At 35.2% G+C, this 21996-nt stretch overlaps 1 protein-coding gene across 1 annotated transcript in view; it reads left to right on the top strand.

The window, feature by feature from the left end:
- Positions 1-21996, top strand: part of LOC127131369 (uncharacterized) — a 41609-nt gene that overhangs the window by 3039 nt on the left and 16574 nt on the right. The window contains exons 2-4 of the mRNA XM_051060296.1: positions 14521-15202; positions 15507-15732; positions 15832-15902. Coding sequence (XP_050916253.1) covers positions 14521-15202; positions 15507-15732; positions 15832-15902 — 979 coding nt within the window. The remainder of the gene's footprint in view (positions 1-14520; positions 15203-15506; positions 15733-15831; positions 15903-21996) is intronic.

The raw sequence follows: 21996 nt of genomic DNA, 5'->3' as shown, positions 1-21996 counted from the left end.
ATGGAAACTGACTGTTATCATTACACCAAAACATGCCACAAGTGCCAAATTTATGCTGACAAAATACATGTACCGCCTACCCCGCTGAATGTCATAGCATCACCTTGGCCTTTCTCTATGTGGGGCATCGACATGATTGGGATGATAGAACCCAAAGCATCAAATGGACACAGATTTATCTTGGTGGCCATAGATTACTTTACCAAATGGGTGGAAGTCGCGTCTTATGCGAACGTCACGAAGCACGTAGTCGCCCGTTTCTTGAAAAATAACATCATATGTCGATATGGTATTCCCAACAAAATCATCACTGATAATGGGTCCAATCTCAACAACAAGACCATGGATGAGTTATGCGCAACATTCAGGATCGAGCATCACAACTCATCACCCTATCGACCTAAGATGAATGGGGCTGTTGAGGCTGCAAATAAAAATATCAAGAAAATCATCCAAAAGATGGTTGTTACGTACAAGGATTGGCACGAGATGTTACCTTTTGCGTTGCATGGCTATCACACGTCGATACGAACTTCAACAGGGGCAACTCCTTATTCCTTGGTATACGGTATGGAAGCAGTTCTCCCTATAGAAGTAGAGATCCCCTCGATGAGAGTCCTGATGGAGGCTAAGCTAGACGAGGTGGAATGGGTTCAATCAAGGTATGACGAGCTCAACCTTATTGAGGAGAAACGCTTGAAAGCGTTAGGTCACGATCAACTCTATCAGAGGCGTCTTAAAAAGGCATTCGACAAGAAAGTTCGTCCCAGGGTGTTTCAAGAGGGAAATTTAGTACTGAAGAAAATCTTGCTCATTCACAAAGACTCTAGAGGGAAATGGACACCAAATTATGAAGGCCCATTTGTGGTGGTTAGAGCCTTTTCCGGAGGCGCTCTAATTCTAGCAACTATGGACGGTGATGAGTTGCCGCTTCCCACCAACGCTGATGCTGTTAAAAAGTACTTCGCCTAAAAAAGTGGAATAATAAAAGCCGCTAAATCGAAAACCTGAAAGGGTGATTTAGGCAAAAAAATGGCTATCCCGGTGGATCGAAAACCCGAAAGGGCGATCCAGGCAAAATTAGGGATAAAAATAAAAGAATTTGACCCGCTGAGTTGAAAACCCGAAAGGGCAACTCAAGCAAAAATGGGTATCCCGGTGGATCGAAAACCCGAAAGGGTGGTCCAGGAAAAAGTTAGGGATTAATTCCAAGGCAAAGAGTTGTACTTACAGACATCTGACATACCCTCGAAGACAAAGAATCGATCTACCTCACTTTTCAAAAGCAAAGTGCTCGGGCTATCGAAGACATAAGGATCATAGCAGTGTGGAAACTCAATAAGAACTCAATTCTCATTGCCATTTTGTTTTCTATGCACAACAATTACCTCATTAAGGAATTGCGTCTTTATGTACAATCACCAATTTAAGGGTCAAATCAATAAAAGAGAATTTTTCTCAACAAAGTGTGCCCAAATCATTTTTTTATTTATCTGTTTGTTTGCAAAGAACCTTTTATTTTTGATAAACATTACTTTTAAAAACAACTATTGGAGAAAATGAAATGCATGTTTGAATAAAGTGGTAAAATTGCTTTTGAAACAGTAAGCGGACGAATCCTTTAGTCCCCAAGATTCACTCTTGTCTTTCATAAAGGTGCGGGACTGATTGCAGACAATTATGTTTCTTTCAACTACTGATTCATACCTCTCATAAATGTACTCATGGTATAGCTAGACCAGGGCTAGGCTCCATCACATTTCCAACAGAAACATTGATAAATCATGGACGGAGTATCGCGTGTCGAAAAGTCTGAACCTTTCAATGACTCGGAACAACCCAAATATATTCCCAAAACCACCTAGCAGGGGCATTAAAATTTGATTTCCATTTATATCCCCAATGATAAAAAATCTATGTTGTTGGCATCATACCTCAAAGCGAAATGTCCTAACCAGGGCATATCCAATTACCCAGTTGCATTCCAACATGCATCACATGCATCATTTCATGCATAATTTCCTGCCAAACAAGGGAATTAAAAAAAACAGTCATATCAATCGTCAACATACTCATGCATAACACTCCCACAAAATGGGAATTTCAGCAAAATAAAAATCATTCGCATTCCTACAGCCAAATATCCCCAGCAAAATTGCATACTTGCATACATCCCATGCATTATCCCATGCATGGAATTCCCACCTAAACTGGGACATTATACAAAAATCAAATAACAAAATACCAGGATCCGAGGTTATTCATGCGTATCTTGGACATTCCTCATTTCTAAATGAAGTTATTTCCCTGCATGTGCTCGTAGAATTATTTCTCAGCAAATCTTTTTTCAACTTTATGATTAATAATGATATTCCCAACTTTTTTTTCTTTACAATCATTGCTCCCCAAAGCAGAGGTTACCCTAAAAAGCCTCTTATGAGCTTTTCCCCTTGCAGAGCATTTCTAGTAAATCTCCCTCAAAAGGAGTCCTTTCTTAAAAAGTTCCCCCAACAGACGAATATTCGAGATACTGCTTCATTTATCTGAAGAATCTCATTTCTGTGTTTGAGATACTGCTCTAAGTATCCTCGGAGAGTCTTAGATTCAATTAAGGTATTTTTCCCTTGCTGGAACATCTTAATTCTATCATATAAGATGCTGCTTCGACCCGATACAGAGAATCTCATTTTTTACTGTTTGAGATGCTGCTTCATCAATATGAAGAGTCTCATTTCAAATTTCTTTTAGAGATACTGCTCTAATATCCTCGAAGAGTCTTATATTCAATTAAGGTATTTTTCCCTTGTTGGAACATCTTAATTCTATCATATAAGATGCTGCTTCGACCCAATACAGAGAATCTCACTTTTACTGTTTGAGATGCTGCTTCATCAATATGAAGAGTCTCATTTCAGATTTGTTTTTAGAGATACTGCTCTAAGTATCCTCGAAGAGTCTTAGATTCAATTAAGGTATTTTTCCCTTGCTGGAACATCTTAATTCTATCATATAAGATGCTGCTTCGACCCGATACAGAGAATCTCATTTTTACTATTTGAGATACTGCTTCATCAATACGAAGAGTCTCATTTCAGATTTTTAGAGATACTGCTCTAATATCCTCAGAGAGTCTTAGATTCAATTAAGGTATCTTTCCCTTGCTGGAACATCTTAATTCTATCATATAAGATGCTGCTTCGACTCGATACAGAGAATCTCACTTTTACTGTTGAGATGCTACTTCATCAATATGAAGAGTCTCATGCCAGATTTTCTTTATACTGCTCTAGCATCCTAGAAAATTCTCGAGATTTAGCTAGGGATGTCATTCCATTGCTAACGTATCTCGACTGTGACGTCCAAGATACTGTTCTAACGACTCCTAAAAAAGTCTTGACTGTTCCTTTTTACTGTAGGATAATCTCTTTTACTATTTCTCACTACATTTTCTTCCCGTATTTTCTTCCTTGCATTTCCTAGGACAAAATTTGGGTCTTTTTTGTATTTAATTATCTCCCACCGCGAATACACAAAGACTGCCGTCATTCTCACTTTCCGGTTGGAGGTAATTAAATAGGGGCAGCTGTGATACCCCAATTTTGTCCGGATAAGGAAAATCTTCAACCAGCATTCACTACCCAATGTTATAAGACATGGATTGTATCTTAAAGACACGGGTTCTATTTTAAGGTTTCTCAGCCCTTGGTGGCATCAAGTCTTCAATGACATTTTCATCTGTCGAGATCCTTAAGAAGATATCTGCTGCATTTGTCTTTTACTGAAGCATGGGAAGGTATATGCATTTTTGGTTAGCAAGGCCCATTTTGGTTTATCCATGAGAACTTTTTGTTTAAAAAAGGGGTTCATTCACATGATTAATATTGTAAAGCATGGTGTGAATCTTTTACATTACTAATCCAAAATTCATTTGATTATTAGTAAGTATTAAGAGTCATGGATATTTTCTATAATCATTTGTTATTAAGCATTTCCACATGTTTATGAACTCAAGTTGAATTTTTTAGCATGTGTTTTGTTTTAAGCTAAGATGGATCATTGGAAAAGACTAGGGTGATGAATAATATTTTAAACTCACTTTGAAATTGTTTTTGTATGGCTTATGATGCACATTTCTTGTTGCTCATTTAAGTTAACAATAAACATAATTAGAGGAGACCAAATTGAAAATCCAAATTTGATTAATGTGGCCAAATCCATTTTTAATTTGGATTAGATTTTAAGCATTTTAAATAACTCACACAAATGAGATATTAGAATAAATCTTAGAATGTTTCTTTTAAAAGGGATTAATTGCATATTTAATTGTTATAAATAATTCAAAAAAGGGGGGGGGGGGGGCAATACATGATACAGGAGGTTATACGTTTCAACCCCAATTTTCATATTCAAAGTTCTAATTAAATCCAAATGTTACAAATTACTCCAAAAAAGGCCAAGGCATAATCAAAAGAGTTTAAAATATGCAGATCTTACAAATAATTCAACAGAGGTTACATGATTAGTCCCTAAGGTTACAATCCAAAAGATTTGTTACAGCTAAATAAATTTGAAGAAAAATTGAACAAGTTTAGTATCCAACAGATTGAAGCAGCTTCCAAGACTTTTCAAAAGCTCTTTTGGAAGCTCCAACGCCCCAATCCCAAGCTGGCGCCGCCTCCTTTCCTAATCAACATCACTTCACCTGCAAAAAAAACAATTCAAAGAAAAAGCTTATCAAATAAGCACTTAAAACAATTTGGAAAATAAATGATTAAATAAACAGGTAAGTATGTTGCACGATGAATCAAAGAAAACGCCCAAAAAAACACATTCCAATATCCAAATAAACAACCTTAAATCCACAAAGCAAACATCCCATAAAATCTGGAAACAAGATCCAACAAGTTATCTTACAGAAACCAACATTCATATATAACAAAATCAATTAACAGTGAGAGGACACGTTTTTGAGATCCAACAGAACAAGCAAGATATATTTTCTCAAAACCCTAAACAAGAACAACAGAGCAATTCATTTTTTCAAACCCAAACAACAGAGCAATATTTTCTGAAAGTCCTATTAAGTTAACAGCAAAACACACAACAGCAAAGTACAACAGCAAGAACAACAACAACAAGATTTCGAAAAAAAACCCAAAAAACCAAACAGCAAACATCAAACATTTTTTAGAAATCCCAGAGATTAAGAACATCAAATTTCCGAAAAAGCCAGCAAACCATAACACAAAAAAAAACTGAAACAGATTTGCCATTTTATCATCAGACGAAACAGACAAAGAAGAAAAGTTGAGGAAGGAAACTTATCCGGAACTGTGACGGGTTGTCGGCGACGGACTCGGATCAAAGCACTCTTCTCCGCCTGAAATCGCCTTTCCATCTCCTTTGCCGTGGTAAGTGAAACAAAATCCCCATTATTTCTCTTAAATCGCCACATGTAAGAACTTAGATTTCGCGGTAAGGGTTTAGAGATCTAGAAGGTTCGAGCATGGTTTAGGAAATTTTGGGTTCAGATTCGACCTCAGAAGGTCGTGTTTAGTAAGCTAGATGGTGTTTTGGGGTAGGGTGACCGGAGAAGGAAGGAGGCGCTGCCTTCGGCCGTCTTCTCTGGGAGAATTTTTTTTAGGGTTTACAGACCCCTTTTTGCGAACAGTTGAAACTAAAGAGAGAGAAAGAATGGGTAAAATGCTGATGTGTTTCCCAAGTTTTCATTTGTTAATAACCGTGTTTGGTTTGGTGAGGTGGCGGTGACAAGTGTCACCAACCCTGGACACTTGTCACCGTTTAAAAGATGAAGCCTCCTGGGTCAACAAGTTTGACCAGACCCTTCATGGGTTTTCCTTTGCTTTTAGGCCCATATTCGTTTTACTGATAACACCCTCAGTTTAGAATAGAATAATGTCTTGATTTATTTATTTTTATTTTCGAAATTATAATTATACCATTGTTAATATTATTTTATTTTATTTTCGAAACTATAATTATACTATTGTTAATATTATTTTATTTTATTTTCGAATTTTTAATTATGCGTATGTTAATATTATTTTATTTTATTTTCGAAATTTTAATTATACTATTGTTAATATTATTTTATTTTATTTTTGAAATTATAATTATACCATTGTTAATATTATTTTATTTTATTTTCGAAATTATAATTATACTGTTATTAATATTATTTTATTTTATTTTCGAAATTTTAATTATACTATTGTTAATATTGTTTTATTTTATTTTCGAAACTATAATTATACCATTGTTAATATTATTTTATTTTATTTTCGAAATTATAATTATACTATTGTTAATATTATTTTATTTTATTTTCGAAACTATAATTATACTATTGTTAATATTATTTTATTTTATTTTCGAATTTTTAATTATACTATTGTTAATATTTTTTTTATATATATACATAGTAAATATGTAATTATATTACTATTATTATTATTATTTTTTAAAAGTAAATACACAATTATATGGTTGTTATCATCATTAATATTTAATTTTTTAGTTATATTCATTTTTTTATATTATTACTACTTATTATTTAATTAAAATAAAACAATTCGTTAAACATTCAATTAATTAATTGGTTATAGAATCACAAGTGACCTTCATAATTTAGATGTTTATTTATCTTAAGGAGTGTATGTGCATGATTATTCTTTATCTATTTGTTTATATTGAACCTTGAGTGTACACGAAATGATTTGTTATAATTGTGACAAAATCACGTCGCTTTCATCGATTTTAAAATAATCCGAGCCGATTTCAAAATAAATCACATACTTCTCGATTCAAAGTCGAGCCCATTTTCAAAATACCTCTGTAAGTCGATCGCTTGTAAAAGCATCGCCATCAACCTCACATGGCTTACTCTTGGGCCTTCTTACAATGAGACCTATTCGGTTTTAATTAGTCGATTAGATGGATTATTCACTAAATAAATTCAATTCATTCACAAGAATGCAATTTTTTTAAACCTCGATCCGACATCGAAAGTCAAATTAAAATACTTAATCACATCTAAACAACACTTCATTTGAAAATGAAAAGGGGGATGGTTTTGAGTTTTCAACTCCTCTCCTCGATTATTTGAATACGAGTTTTCTTACTCGGTTAGTCAACTGGTCGTCATTTCTAATTCATTTAAGTACAAACAAATCAAATCCTTTTATAACAAGAAACCAAAAGGGAGATAACTTTGAGTCTTCAATTTTTCTCCTCAACTATTTGAATACAAGTTCTCTTACTTGGTTAGTCAAATATTTGTCGTTCCTATACCAACTTCCAAACTCCGATTAAATCTAACTATTTTCACCATAAACTAAATGAAAAGGGAGTTGACTTTGAGTTTTCAACTTCACTCCTCAATTGTTTGAATACAAGTTTTCTTACTCGGTCAGTCAAACAATTGTCATTTTTTACCAACTCATACTTAAATCGAAATATTTTCACAATAAGCTAAATGAAAAAGGAGTTGACTTTGAGTTTTCAATTTCACTCCCCAATTGTTTGAATACGAGTTCTCTTACTCGGTCAGTCGAACAATTGTCATTTTTTACAAACATACCACTTAATCAAATCATTTTCATAACAAACTGTACGAAAAGGGAGATGGTCTTGAGTTTTCAACTCCTCTCCTCAAATGCTTGGATATGAATTGTTTTACTCAGCCATTCAAGTACTTGTCGTTTATTCTAAAAAATACATCAACTATATACAACCTTATTTTCATAAATATTCAAATGAAACAGAAAGTGGTCTAGAGTCTTCTATTCCCTTTCTCGATTATTAGGATACGAGTTGTCTTACTCGATTATCCGAGTATTCGTCATCCATTCAAAACACCTTAATTATTACCAAATCCTTCAAAAGGATGAAAAGAAGGTGGTCTAGAGTCTTCTATTCCCTTTCCCGATTTTTAGGATACGAGTTGTCTTACTCGACTATCCGAGTAATTGTCATCCAACAAAAATGTCTCAACACATCAAATTTATTTGTCCTCGCCCTCGTGCGATCGAAACCAGTTAAACAAAATATCCAACATATTAATCCAGCTTGTCACCCTCGCGTGATCAAAACTCCTTTCAAAAAGAACACTATTTAATCCTTTCTAATGCGCATAACAAACCAGTGCTTAAGCCTCCGCCGAGAGTAGACAAGCCAATGTTTAACCTTTAGGATGCGATCTAAACAGTTGTTCATTAAAAAACACCAACCAACCGTAGTTCCCCGAACTACGAATGCTCTGATTTCCTTATTATACCATAAGGATACGTAGGCAGGAGATTGCTGTATCTTCGCGAGCACACTAATAAAAAACCTCCCCTTTCCCTTTCTGAGGTTCTCATCCATTTCTATTTTTAATAATTTTATAACCCAAAGATAACAAACAAACATAAATTAACACACGAAATGCACATTAGAACTAAAAGGTTCCCGTTGAGTACAACGGACGTAAGGGGTGTTAATACCTTCCCCTTACGTAATCCACTCCCGAACCTGAATATGGTTGCGACGACCATTATTCCATTTCCTAAAGGTTTTATCGATATTTTCCTATCCTTCATTGGGATAAATAAAGTTCGGTGGCGACTCTGTTCGAACAACATTTTTCCGCGACCATCGCGAGGAATCGTATTTTTCGAGATGCGACAAATACCAAACAAACCGAGATAAAAACTAGATTGCTTCAAACCTTCTATGTGAGTCCTTTTGTTGGACTTTACCATGACGATCAATATACTCATCTTACCAAGTTCTATGAGTTTACCAGTACACTTGAAACATCTAAAACAGAAGAATATGTTGTGTTTATGACATTATTTCCTCATTCCTTGACCGGTAAAGTAAAAGATTGGTATGTAGACCAACCGTTTCAGACTATGACCAATTGAAATTTACTTGAGGAGAAGTTTCTTAACATGCTCTTCCGACATAACCAATTCACGGATACCAAAACAATTATTACCGTCCTCGCTTAGGGTTCAACATAAACACTTTATGAAACATGGAAGCGTTACAAGTTCATGTTAAGGAAATGTCCAAATCAAGGTTTCGATGATCTCACACGTTTATATATATATATATATATATATATATATATATATATATATATATATATATATATATATATATATATATATAAACAAATCTGAGAGAACACATACCAAATTTCTTCCCATTCTGAATCACTAAAGGCATCGACTCCCCTTTATTATCAAGGATCAACAATATCTATGTATATTATGTTAATCTCTCTTCAATATTCATCTCTTGTTTTATAAGCTAGTTCTTAAGACTTTCTTTTAACAATTTAAATTTCTCCTTCACAGCTTACACACCCCATCCAATTAGACGGGGGAGAACGCCACTTTTAAGGTAAAAAAACTCTTTATAACCCATGAAACTTTACCAACATTTCAATATGTGTAAATATTTAGGACTCTATTTCACGTCGTCGACATAAAGAAAAATACGAAGATGATCAAATAGACACAAAGTCAAGGCATGTTGTACATAACTTGGCCACGACAAACAACACATACGTGAGAGAACAAACATATTCAACTAACGCATTGACACCCCATCACCTTGAAACTAAGTGAAGTGCCTCAATCAAATAAGTAACTAAACTAGCACAAAATTATCAACCAAACAGTTGAAGTTTCCAACATCTTCTTTTATAACTAATCCATCTATATCCTTCCTCTCTGACTATAATACGAATAGAGTTTAAAAAATTCACACACATACACCACAATAGGCTTCTTTGACTATGAATAAATTACTTAACTTGTCCCATAAAAAATAATTACCTCTATTCTCACAAAAACCATAAAATTAAGCCACATAAAATATAGGTTCAATATCTATTTTCTCTACCATTTGGACAAAATTCTAAAAACACTTCTGAAAAAAATTGGATTCCCTCGTTTTTCTTATAAAGATTTTGTCTATTTTAGCCTCTTACTAATCTCAGTTACTAGAAAAAAATGGTGTATCATACTATTTTTTAAATTTTAAATTTTGTTTTAATACTAGAAGAAAATGGTGTATCATAACTTTTTTTTTTCATTTTTTTAAAATCCACCTAAGCATTTTTTATTTTTATTTTTATTTTTTAATCTTTGATATATTAAAATATAAAAAAACCAAAAATATTGATCTCCAAGAGGATTCGAACACAAGTTCATCACCTCAATGGTACAGGTGCCTAGCCACATTGTTCATTTTTTAAATATCCATCTTTAACTTTTTATTTTTTTATTTTTTAAGCTTTGATATATTAAACTTAAAAAAACCAAAATTTTGGTTTCAAAAGCATTTGAACACAGGCTCATCACCTCAGCGGTACATATCTTCATCATCTTCATCTTCTCTTTTCATCATCTTCTCTATTTACTTCTCTGTTTTGCTTTATCTTTTATAACAGTTTATCATTTAGTTACTTCAGATTTGGCATCCTGTTATGCTTATACAAGATTTTATATTTAATACTATAAAGTTTTATCTCCATCATGGGAAGATTTTATCATTTCTCGAAGTGAATTGGTTTGTGGGATTTCTTGGAAAGGTAATAATGTTTAAGTCTATTTGGGTTTCGAAGAAGAACAGAGATATCAATGCAACAGGTCAGCTTACAAACTAATGAGATCAAACAGGTTTTTAATTTCCCTCTGTTCTATTTATACTTTTGGGTTCATATTGATAGAGTAAAAGCAACACTGCAGCTAATTTGCACAATGTGTGGCCAATAAATCTATGTAACTAAGTTTAGATTTATTTTTGTCACCGAAACAGAATTATCCAGATCCACCAGCATGCATAATTAATTCAAAAGCTATTGGAGATTAAGAAAACAAGTTTACATCCAAAGACAAGGTGACTGATAGGACACCTAGGTTATTCTAGAATAAGATGGGGCCAATAGAAGTTAGTTAGTGACCCCATGAAGTACTTTAGATAAATGTGGATAGATAGGTTACCTTCTTGCTTCAGATAAGTTATTATAAAAGATAAAGAAAAATAAGTTTATGATATGACACCTAGGTTATTCTAGAATAAGATGGGGTCAATAGAAGTCAGTTAGTGACCCATGAAGTACTTTAGATGAATGTGGATAGTGTTGAATTGTAATTTCTTGTGTTGAAGCAGATTGTTTGACAGAGTAAGAAAGTGTCGAACCACCTAGGCCTATTTTAGTAGTGTTAGCTATTTTGGACTTTTATAGTTTTGGGTTTTGCCTTGAGGTCCAAGTTAACCTAAATCTATAAATAGAGAGAGTAACCCTTATTTTGTACTGAGGTGAATAGAGTATTCACAACAATTGTAATTCACAGTATTTTGCAGTTGTAAAGTGAATCAGAAGTTTTTCACAGTTTGTGGACAGAGAGAAACTCTGCAGAATTTTATTACTCTTCTCCTTCATTGTTCTTTACACTCTTTCTTTCTCCATTGTTCTTCTCTTTTCATTGTTATTGTGTGGGTAATAACAATTTTGTTCATCAAGATTGATTGAAATTCTCTATAGGTTTTGGAGGATTTCCAACATTTGGTATCAAGAGCTCCGGTTTAATCAATTCGTGGGAAGAAAATCACCATGGCAACGAATCATCCAAACGGGAATTTTCCAGGAAATCTTCCGGTTCTCAAGAACAACAATTATGAGAATTGGTGCAACCAGATAAAGGTTGTGTTCTGTTATCAAGATCTTTGGGATCTTGTGAAGGAAAGGAGTAACAACGCTTGCAGAAGCCGCGACGGATCTAGAAAAGGCTTCACATAAAAAATTGAAGAAGAAAGATTATAAAGCTCTCTTTATAATCCATCAATGTGTTGATGCAGATAACTTTGAAAATGTTAGTGATGCAGAGTCAGCGAAAGAAGCATGGGAAATTCTGAAGAAATCGTTTGGAGGCGCAGAGAAGGTGAAAGATGTGAGGTTACAAACTCACAAAAGAAAGTATGAATTGCTTTATATGGAAGACAATGAAAGCATAACTGATTTTTTCACCAAGGTTACGAAACTGGTGAATCAAATCAAGGTATGTGGAGAAGTGTTAACATCAAGATCTATTGTTGGAAAGATGTTGAGGTCGTTGGCTCCAAAGTTCGACCATGTGGTAGTAGCCATAGAAGAGTTGAAAGATTTGTCAAAACTGACAAAGGAAGAGCTTCAAGGGACGCTTGAATCTTATGAACAAATAATGGCTGAAAGAGCTGCAGGAAAGTCGAAGAGTGATATGGCTTTGCAGGCTCAATCAGCAAAAGAAAGAAAAGGTAAAGGAAGGTGGAATGGCAACAAAGACAGAGGAGGTTACAACAATTCGAGTGGTCGAAATCAACAAGAAGGAAATTGGTCAAATCAGAGAAAACCCTAGAACCAAGGCAACCAAAGAGGTGGTGTTGCAGGTAGAGGAAGAGGTGGTGGTCAAAATCCAGACAAGAGTCACATTCAGTGTTACAATTGTCAAAGGTATGGTCACTATTATAGTGATTGTCCATAAAAGAAGAAGAATCAAGAAACATATGCAAAGCTGGCGAAACACGAAGAAGAAGAGACGTTGTTGATGGTTACAACAAGAAATGAAGAGAGATTCAAGAACCAGTGGTACTTGGACTCAGGATGCTCATCACACATGTCTGGAAGAAAATATTGGTTTGTCAACATAAAGCCCTCAATGAAGAACATGGTGAAATTTGCAAATGACAACACTCTAGCAGCTGAAGGTGTTGGTGATGTTCTGATTATAAGGAAAGATGGTAAGAGGTCGGTAATTTCAAATGTGTTGTACATACCAGGCATGAAGAGTAATTTGCTCAGCATAGGAAAGTTGGTCGAAAAGAACTACAAGGTGTCGATCAAAGACAAGATGATGAGAGTTCTCGACTCAAATGGAAGGTTGATCGTAAAGGCTCAAATATCTCTAGATAGAACCTTCAAGATTGAATTAAATGTGATTGAGCATAAGTGTCTTGCAACAGAAGCCAACAGAGATGAATGGATATGGCATTACAGACTTGGCAATCTCAATTTCAAAGACATCAAAGATTTGGAGAGAAGAAATATGGTTTCAGGACTACCAGAAATCGACATTCCAAATGAAGTATGTGAAGAATGTGTGAAGGCGAAGCAACATAAGAACAACTTCAGTATGGATGCATGAAGCAGGTCGAATGCAATTCTTGAAGTCATATACTCTGATGTATGTGGCCATCTCCATGTGGATTCGATTGGAGGTAACAAATACTTTGTTACATTCATAGATGATTTCAGTCGAAAAATGTGGTCTTACCTGATCAAGAAGAAAAGTGAAGTGATAGAGGGATTTGCCAAGTTTAAATCTATGGTCGAAAGACAGAGCGGTTGAAAGATTAAGATTTTGAGGACTGATGATGGTGGAGAATATGTGTCGAAAGATTTCGATGCATTATGTGTGAAAGAAGGGATTGTGCGTGAGGTGGTGCCACCCTACACTCCACAGCAGAATGGAGTCGCAGGAAGGAAGAATAGAACCATTATGAATATGGTTAGAAGTATGTTGAAAGGAAAGCATTTACCCAAAGAATCATGGGTAGAAGTTGTGTCGACTGTGACATATATCCTGAACAGATGTCCAACGAAGAAGCTAGAAGGAATCACGCCAGAAGAATGTTGGTCTGGTGTCAAGCCTAGCTTGAGTCGTCTGAGGGTGTTTGTATCTATAGCACATAGACATGTGCCAGATCTGTTGAGAAAAAAACTTGATGACAAGTCAAGTCAGATGATCCTGATTGGATATCATTCGACTGGAGGATACAAGTTGTTCGACCCAGTGAATAAGCAAGTGGTGATCATCAGGGACGTGATCATAGATGAGCTTAAGGAGTGGGATTGGACTGAGAATTTCAAGAAAGATTCAGTAAGAATCTTTTGTGATGAACCAGCTAATGAAGTCGAAAGAGAAGTTTGACAGGAAGAAGTCAGAGGTGAAGCAAGTACAAGCAGACCTCAAAGAACAAGACACATGCCTACAAGGTTGCAAGAATGTATGATTACATCAGATGATGTGGTCGATGAAGAAGGTGAGCTGGTACATTATGCTTTCTACCCAGATGTCGAACCTGTCAATGCAGCTGAGGCATTGAAAGATTCGAAGTGGATGAAAGCAATGGACGAAGAATCGATGATAAGTCGGAAATCGATACAATATATTAGCTTATTTATCAATTTTGATTTTACCTTTAATAATCATCAATTTAAGTTTTGAACCTTAAAACACCCCCTTATTTTCATTCGTTTGGTTATAACATTTAAGAGTCCTTGTGATACAATATTCGAGTATCACTTCCGTTTTACTACACTTTTAAACTCGTTTTTGACCCGTGTGCGACAGCGGATCAAATTGGCGTCGTTGCCGAGGAATCTTGTAGATCTTAACCATTATTATAATTTTAGGTATTGTGTTTTAGCATTTTTTTTCTCTAAACTTCTTGTGTCTTGGACAGGAACATTCTTGATGCTGCTAGTGGTGGAGCATTAGTCGATAAAAGTCCAGCTGCTGCCAAAGCCCTTATTGAAAATATGTCTCTTAATTCTCAACAGTTCACCACTAGAGACAATTCTGTGCAAAGCAAAGGCATGAGTCAAATTCAAGTTTGTTCCAACAAAGCTTTAAAGACCAGAATTGACGAACTCACTGCCTTAGTCAAACAGCTGGCAGTAGCAAAACCTCAAACAACAACTTTGTGTGGCATTTGTACTTCTCCTGAGCACCCGACCGATACTTGTCCTATTCTGAGAGATGAGTCCATTACTGAGCTGCCACAAGCTTATGCAGCCAACCTTTACAATCGAAACAGGTACAACAACACTCCTGACCTGTCCACCAACAAATACCATCCCAATTGGAGGAACCATCCCAACCTTCAATATGGAAACCCGCAAACCAGCCAACAACAGAACTCACCTCAAGTGGATGCCCCTACACCTTCCGGACCATCCTTGGAGGATCTTGTTAAGCAAATGGTCGTGAACAACCTCCAGTTCCAACAAAGGACCAATGCTAGCATTCAGACCTTGAACACACAGATGAGACAACTTGCTACTCAAATAAATAACATGCAAGCTCAAGGTTCGAACCAACTTCCAGCCCAGACAGTTGTCAATCCGAATGGTCCTAATGCTAATGTGAGCGCAATTTCTTTGAGATCCGGAAAAGTTACAGAACCATCCCCTGAAAAAAATAAAAAAAATCATTGAGGTAACTTCTGAACTTTCTCCTTCTGAGCCTCACCCAGCTAAACTTTCTTCTCCTTCTTCTGTTGTGGTCGAAAATGAAAAAATTAAAGAAAAGGAGTATGGGCCACCGGTCCCATTCCCACATAGAGTTCTGAAAAATAAAAGAATTGAGGAGGGAGACAAAGAAAGAGAGATACTGGATGTTTTCCGAAAGGTTGCGGTAAACATTCCGCTATTTGATATTATTAAGTAGGTTCCTAAGTATACAAAGTTTCTGAAAGATTTGTGTACCAACAAGAGGAGGATTAAGGGAAGTGAAAGAGTAAACTTAGGACGGAATATTTCTTCCTTTTTTCAGCCCAAACAATCATCCAAACAGATTGTAGGCGAGCAAAATGTTTCAGCCCTCACTACTCAAGTTCTGCCACAAAAGCAGAAGGATCCGGGAACATTTGATATTCCTTGTGCCATCGGGGATAGTAAATTTGATAATTGCATGCTTGATTTGGGAGTGGGCATTAATGTTATGCCTACTTCTGTTTATAATAACCTTTGTCTTGGTCCTTTGCAACATACAGGTTTAATCATTCAATTGGCAAACAGGAGCAACGCTCGACCCGCCGGGGTAGTCGAAGATGTTCTTGTTCAAGTTAACGATTTGATTTTTCCTGCAGATTTCTATATTCTAGACATGGAAGGAGAAACCAAGACAAGCAGAGCTCCCATCATTTTAGGCAGACCGTTCATGAAAACGGCGAAGACAAAAATTGATGTTGACGATGGAACCATGTCCATGGAATTTGGTGACATTGTCGTAAAATTTAACATTTTCGATGCCATGAAACATCCCTTGGAGGAGAATTATATTTTTCATATTGAATTGGTCTCTAAGTTGGTTGATGACACCTTTTCTAAATTGTTTTCACTTGATTTTCCATCTCTATCTGAGTTTGATGATGTTTATTCATGTGATGATTGTACTGACACTAACCTTTATGTTGTTTGTGTTGAGATTGATGCTGCCTTGCAGGGTGATAGTATAAACGAAGTTGTTTATTTGGATGAAGCTCTTGACATTCCGGCTGCCCCAAACATACCATGCATTGAACAACCACATTCTTTAGAGCCTAAACCACTTCCCGAGGATTCATATTAATCATCAAAGCTTCAATTTAATCAGAAATATAAGAAGGGAATTGGATGGACCTTGGCTGGCACTCGTGATATTAGCTCATCCATATGTATGCATAGAATCTCACTTAAAGATGAAACAAAAGTAGTGAGGCAGCCTCATAATCCTTTAATTCTTGATGTTGTAAAAAAGGAGATCACTTTCACGTGTCCATTCAACACTTTTACTTATCGAAGATACTTTTTTGATCCTGGAATACAAGGCAAATGCACTAATCAAAATTTTAAGGTCAATGGACACTATCCAAAGCTACTCCATGAGAACCCGACTTTGGAAGAAAAGACTGGAGAAGAGCTCTCTTTGGGAAACGCTGCTTATGCAATCACTTATCCGCCTTGACTCCTCGGGTGTGTTCATTCCTTTCTCTCACTCTTATTTTATATTTATGCTCTTTCATTGAGGACAATGTATGTTTTAAGTGTGGGGGAGGGAACCATTTATTTATTTGTTTTCTTTATTTTATTTTTCTCTGTTTTTGGTTCAAATTTAAAATAAAAAAATGCATCTTCTTGAAAGTTTTAGGCTATAGACTGACTAATTTGAGATTAGTTTGCGGAGACATGGGAAAAATTCACAAGATCGATATTGTTTTAACACCGTAAGTCTCCTGCATATGGAAATTGAGTTGAATTTTTATTATGTTTTAGCCTTACATTCTCATCCTCTGACAACTCTTGAGTAGTTTATTTCAGCAGTCAGCACCATCTCACACACACTCTATGCAGGGAAGTCGATGAATATAAGTGAGTGTTCCGAAAAAAATAAATAATAATAAAGGAATGCACCTTCTAAGTTTGGTGACCCTCACCCGGTCACTTAACCCAACGGTTGTGGAACCTTAAAAAAAGTTGGAAATAAGATTCTTTTGTAGTTGGTTCAGTGGTTTCTGGTGCTGAACTTGGTAGGGCGGATTACGGTCTGATCCCCCGCAACTACAATTGAGTAAGCAAAGGGTTATGCCACTTAAGTACCAGAACCCCGTGCAGAAAAGGATCAGAGTCACTAACCGGTCTCCTTGCTATGAGTGTGTGGAGATAACGGGCTTAATGTGATTGCGCCTGAATGAAAAAGAGCCAAAGAAGGATGAGTAAGTTAGACTTTAATATAATAACATGATTCGAGTTGATTTGTGTATTCAGGAGGTTTATGTCTGCATAACTGTGGATTAATGTTCTTACAATGTCCTTAGTGTGCAAGATTAGTACCTATCGAAGCAAACTTAACCGAAGATGACTTGTAGCCTAGAATGAGTAACCGTTGATGTGTTTGTGTTTTGTTTTGTTTTTCATTTTGCTCAGAGTGCAAAAGTTCAAGTGTGGGGGAATTTGATCAGTGCATTTTGATGCACGTTCTTCCATGTTTGTACTTAAGCATTTCTTCGGTTTGCTTTGATTATTTTTATGTTTTAATGTGTTTTCATAATTTATTTTATTTTTGCACTTATTTAATTTTCGTATTTAATTTTCAGCATTAGCAGCTTTCGGAGAAAAATCATATCTTGAGCTAGGAGTATCGGATTGAGACGTGCTACTAGTCGATGGAAAGCTAAGAAAAAGATTTATAACTTTTGTTCAGAAGTCGAGAGCTGAATCAGAGTGTAGCAGGGCCAGAAATTTCGTTGAAGCTGCTGCATTATTTTTATATTTTGTTTGGATTAGTTGTATTAGGCCAGTTTTTGTAATTTTCGGGTTGGATCCTATAAGGGCCCGAATTTACCTTTTATTATATTAGGTCTTTTACTACTATAGAAATGCTAATTCTGAATTTTGATGAGACATTATTGCTTAGAAGATTTCATGGAGAGCTAATTCCCAAAGAGCTGATCTGTTGTATTCGAATTCCACTTTGAGGTTTTTAAATAATTTCACTTTAATTTCGATTTCTTTTCAATTCTTCCTATAAACTCGTTTGCTTAATTCGATTACTTTCGTTTGCTTAATTCAATTGTTTCTTATAGGATAGAGTTGATTAAATTTGATTGTTTGTATGATCCTTAACTATAATCACGTTAACGTAGCTTTTTCGTTATCGTGTTTGATTAAGTCGTGTTTGCTTAATTCGCGTCTGCTTAAATCCGTTTGCTTAATTCGGAAATTAGGAACATACATCATATAATACCAATTTGCGCTTGTCAGTGGATATTGTAATCGAATGTGATTGAATCCGCTAGGGAATTGAAATTATAAGAATCGATGATAAGTCGGAAATCGATACAATAGATTAGCTTATTTATCAATTTTGATTTTACCTTTAATAATCATCGATTTAAGTTTTGAACCTTAAACCCCCCCTTATTTTCATTCGTTTGGTTATAACATTTAAGAGTCCTTGTGATACGATATTCGAGTGCCGCTTCCGTTTTACTACACTTTTAAACTCGTTTTTGACCCGTGTGCGACAGCGGATCAGATGTTGAGGATCGAAAATCCACAACTGGTTATGTGTTTATGCTAGGTGGTGCACCAATTGCTTGGAGTTCGAGAAAACATCCAGTAGTGGCATTATCGTCATGCGAAGCAGAATACATAGTTGTTTCTCTTTGTGCATGTCAAGCAACATGGATGATGAATCTGGTTGAAGAGATAACAGCGAAGAGTCATGGAGCAATTACCATGAAGATGGACAACATGTCAACTATCAATCTGGCGAAGAATCCGATAGCACATGGTCGAAGCAAGCACATCGAGATGAGGTTCCATTATCTTTGAAAGCAGGTAGCAGATGGGAAGATGAATGTGGAACACTGCAGAACTGAGAATCAGATTGCACACATCATGACGAAGGGAGTGCAAGTCGAAGTGTTCAGAACGCTAAGAGTTATGATGAATGTCGATAGCTTATACACAATGAATTAGGTGGTGTGTTGAATTGTAATTCCTTTTGTCTAAGCAGGTTGCTCGACAGAGTAAGGAAGTGTCGAACCACCTATGCTTATTTTAGTAGTGTTAGCTATTTTGGGCTTTTAAAGTTTTGGATTTTGGCTTGAGGTCCAAGTTAACCTAAATCTATAAATAGAGGGAGTAACCCTTATTTTGTAATGAGGTGAATAGAGTATTCATAACACTTGTAATTCACAGTATTTTGCAGTTGCAAAGTGAATCAGAAGTTTTCCATAGTTTATGGACAGAGAGAAACTCTGTTGAATTTTATTACTCTTCTCCTTCATCGTTCTTTAGACTCTTTCTTTCTCCATTATTCTTCTCTTTTCATTGCTATTGTGTGGTTAATAACAATCTTGTTCATCAAGATTGATTGAAATTCTCCATAGATTTTGGGGGATTTCCAACAGATAGATAGGTTACCTTCGTGCTTCAGATAAGTTATTATTAAAGATAAATAAAAATAAAAAAGTAAAGAGAGAAGCTGAATATGAAAATGGTGATATGAGAAGATGAAGATGATGAAGATATATAATAAGCATATTTCATATGAATGTTTATTAAAGTGAATTTCCTAACCCCAATTAATGGCCAAGTTAAGGTTATGAACTTGTATTTGAATCATCTTGGGACTAAACTTTTGGTTTTTGATATTTTAATATATCATAGATTAAAAAACCAGGGAGGATTTAAAAAAAGAAAATGAAAAGAAAAAGCCAAATTGGAATTCCACATCAATAAAACAAAAAAAAACCTGACATGTCATTTTTTCTGATAACAGGATTTAATGAGGGGTCGAAATAGAGAAATATTTTTAAGCCATAGAAAAAATATAGATTCCCAGGGAATATTTATAATCAGAGTGAAGAGCAGATGATGGAGAATTCTCAAGGATGTCGACCTAGTTGAGATGTCTGTGTATTTTTTCTTTTATATTTTTCTCTCTTTTGCTTAAAAAAAACAGAGGAGATAAACTTTTTTTTTACTATTTTTAAAATTTTGCTCAAAGAAGAGAATAGGTATAAATATATGTTCTTCTTTCTTAAAATATAAGCTCACAATCAACAAATGGTCAAAGTTGGCCAAAAGACCACCTCCATCAAAATGGAATCCCATGAAGTTAGAACTTCCCTAACACTTTGACTAAAGGCTTATAAGAAAAATAAATCTCTGAATTACACCACAACAACGTAACCTCTATAAACTCTTCTACAATTTCTAATTTTGTCTTTTGAATACACACAATGTTAAGCCCCGTGCCTTTAATTAAACTAACGTTTTCCTTCAATTAGTCGCACCCATAAACCTCTATAAATATAACTAACTATCTTCGTTTCACCCTTACAACACCCCTACCATCCCACCCTTACTTAATTCCATCTCTACTACCCCCACCCGTTTTTTCCCTATAATATTTACCTATTTTAACTCCACTAATAACTTACAGTGTTGTATTTTTTATCACCTTTAAAGTTAAAACCAATATGATCAGTTGACACCTCAAAAATATTTTATTAATACCTCTTCGTCTCCGTGGATCTTCATACAATTGTTCCAATCTTCAATATTTGGAAAATAAATTAACTTAGGTAATCGAGCCAACTTTCCCTTACTTACTATTTTTTATTTACTTTATCTATAACTGAAAGTGCAATTTTAAAGATAAATTATTGGAACGAGGTGGAAGGGTACCACAAGTTCATCGAAGAAAAATGGAAAAGTTTTAATATTCAAGGTTGGGGCGAATGCATTCTAAAAGAAAAATTTAAAGTAATCAAACACCATATAATGAATTTGACACAAGAAGCATATTGCAAATATGATTTGAAGAATTTAAGATTTTAAAATGGAACTTAATTAATTAGAAAAGAATGGAGAAGACATGGCACAATTGGAATTCGAAGTCACACGTAAAAGAGTGGTTACTACTTAAATGTCCAACCTTACCAAATTAAATTGTAGCTTTATGTGTCAAAAATCCTGGCTGAAGTGGATAAAGGAAGGGGATGCTAACTCGAAATTATTTCATCAGTGAGTGCTTAACAGAAGAAGGGTGAATGAAATAAAGTGCACCAAAGTTAATGAACTCAAGTTGTCAGAGGTTAAAGAGATTAAATTTGAAATCTTTGAGTATTACAAAGATAGATTTAGATCGACCAACGCCTTAAGGCCTCAATTTCATCTTTCTAAATTTAATCAAATAGGAGAATATGATAACAAAAGGCTGATTGCAAAATTTACAGAGGTATTGATAAAAAGAGCAGTTTGAGATTACGAGAGTTCGGGCCTGGATTGTGTGAAATTGGGATTACAGTCAAAGGTGATTTCCACATATTCCTAGCGGAACTCCATGCCAACGGGAAAATTGTATGTGGCGCCAATGACACTTTCATTGTGTTAGTCTCGAAACATGATAATTCGGTCAGAATGAATGATTTTCGACCGATATCTCTTATAGGTTGTCTGATCACAACTTATGAGTCAATCAGATTATATAACTGCAAGTATACAGTCTATCTTATAGTTTTTAAAGATATCGAACCCATAAGGACTAATAATCAATCTAGTGTTATCAATTTATGCAATGTAAAGCTAAAGCTATTGATTACTTAATCCGGACGTAATTAAAAACTAGAATTGGAATAGGATTTAGGAAAATATCAAGAAAGAGG

Source organism: Lathyrus oleraceus, chromosome 3, assembly GCF_024323335.1.
Source record: "Lathyrus oleraceus cultivar Zhongwan6 chromosome 3, CAAS_Psat_ZW6_1.0, whole genome shotgun sequence".
NCBI classification, from domain to species: Eukaryota; Viridiplantae; Streptophyta; class Magnoliopsida; order Fabales; family Fabaceae; genus Lathyrus; species Lathyrus oleraceus.
This window is presented reverse-complemented; position numbering and strand designations above follow the sequence as displayed.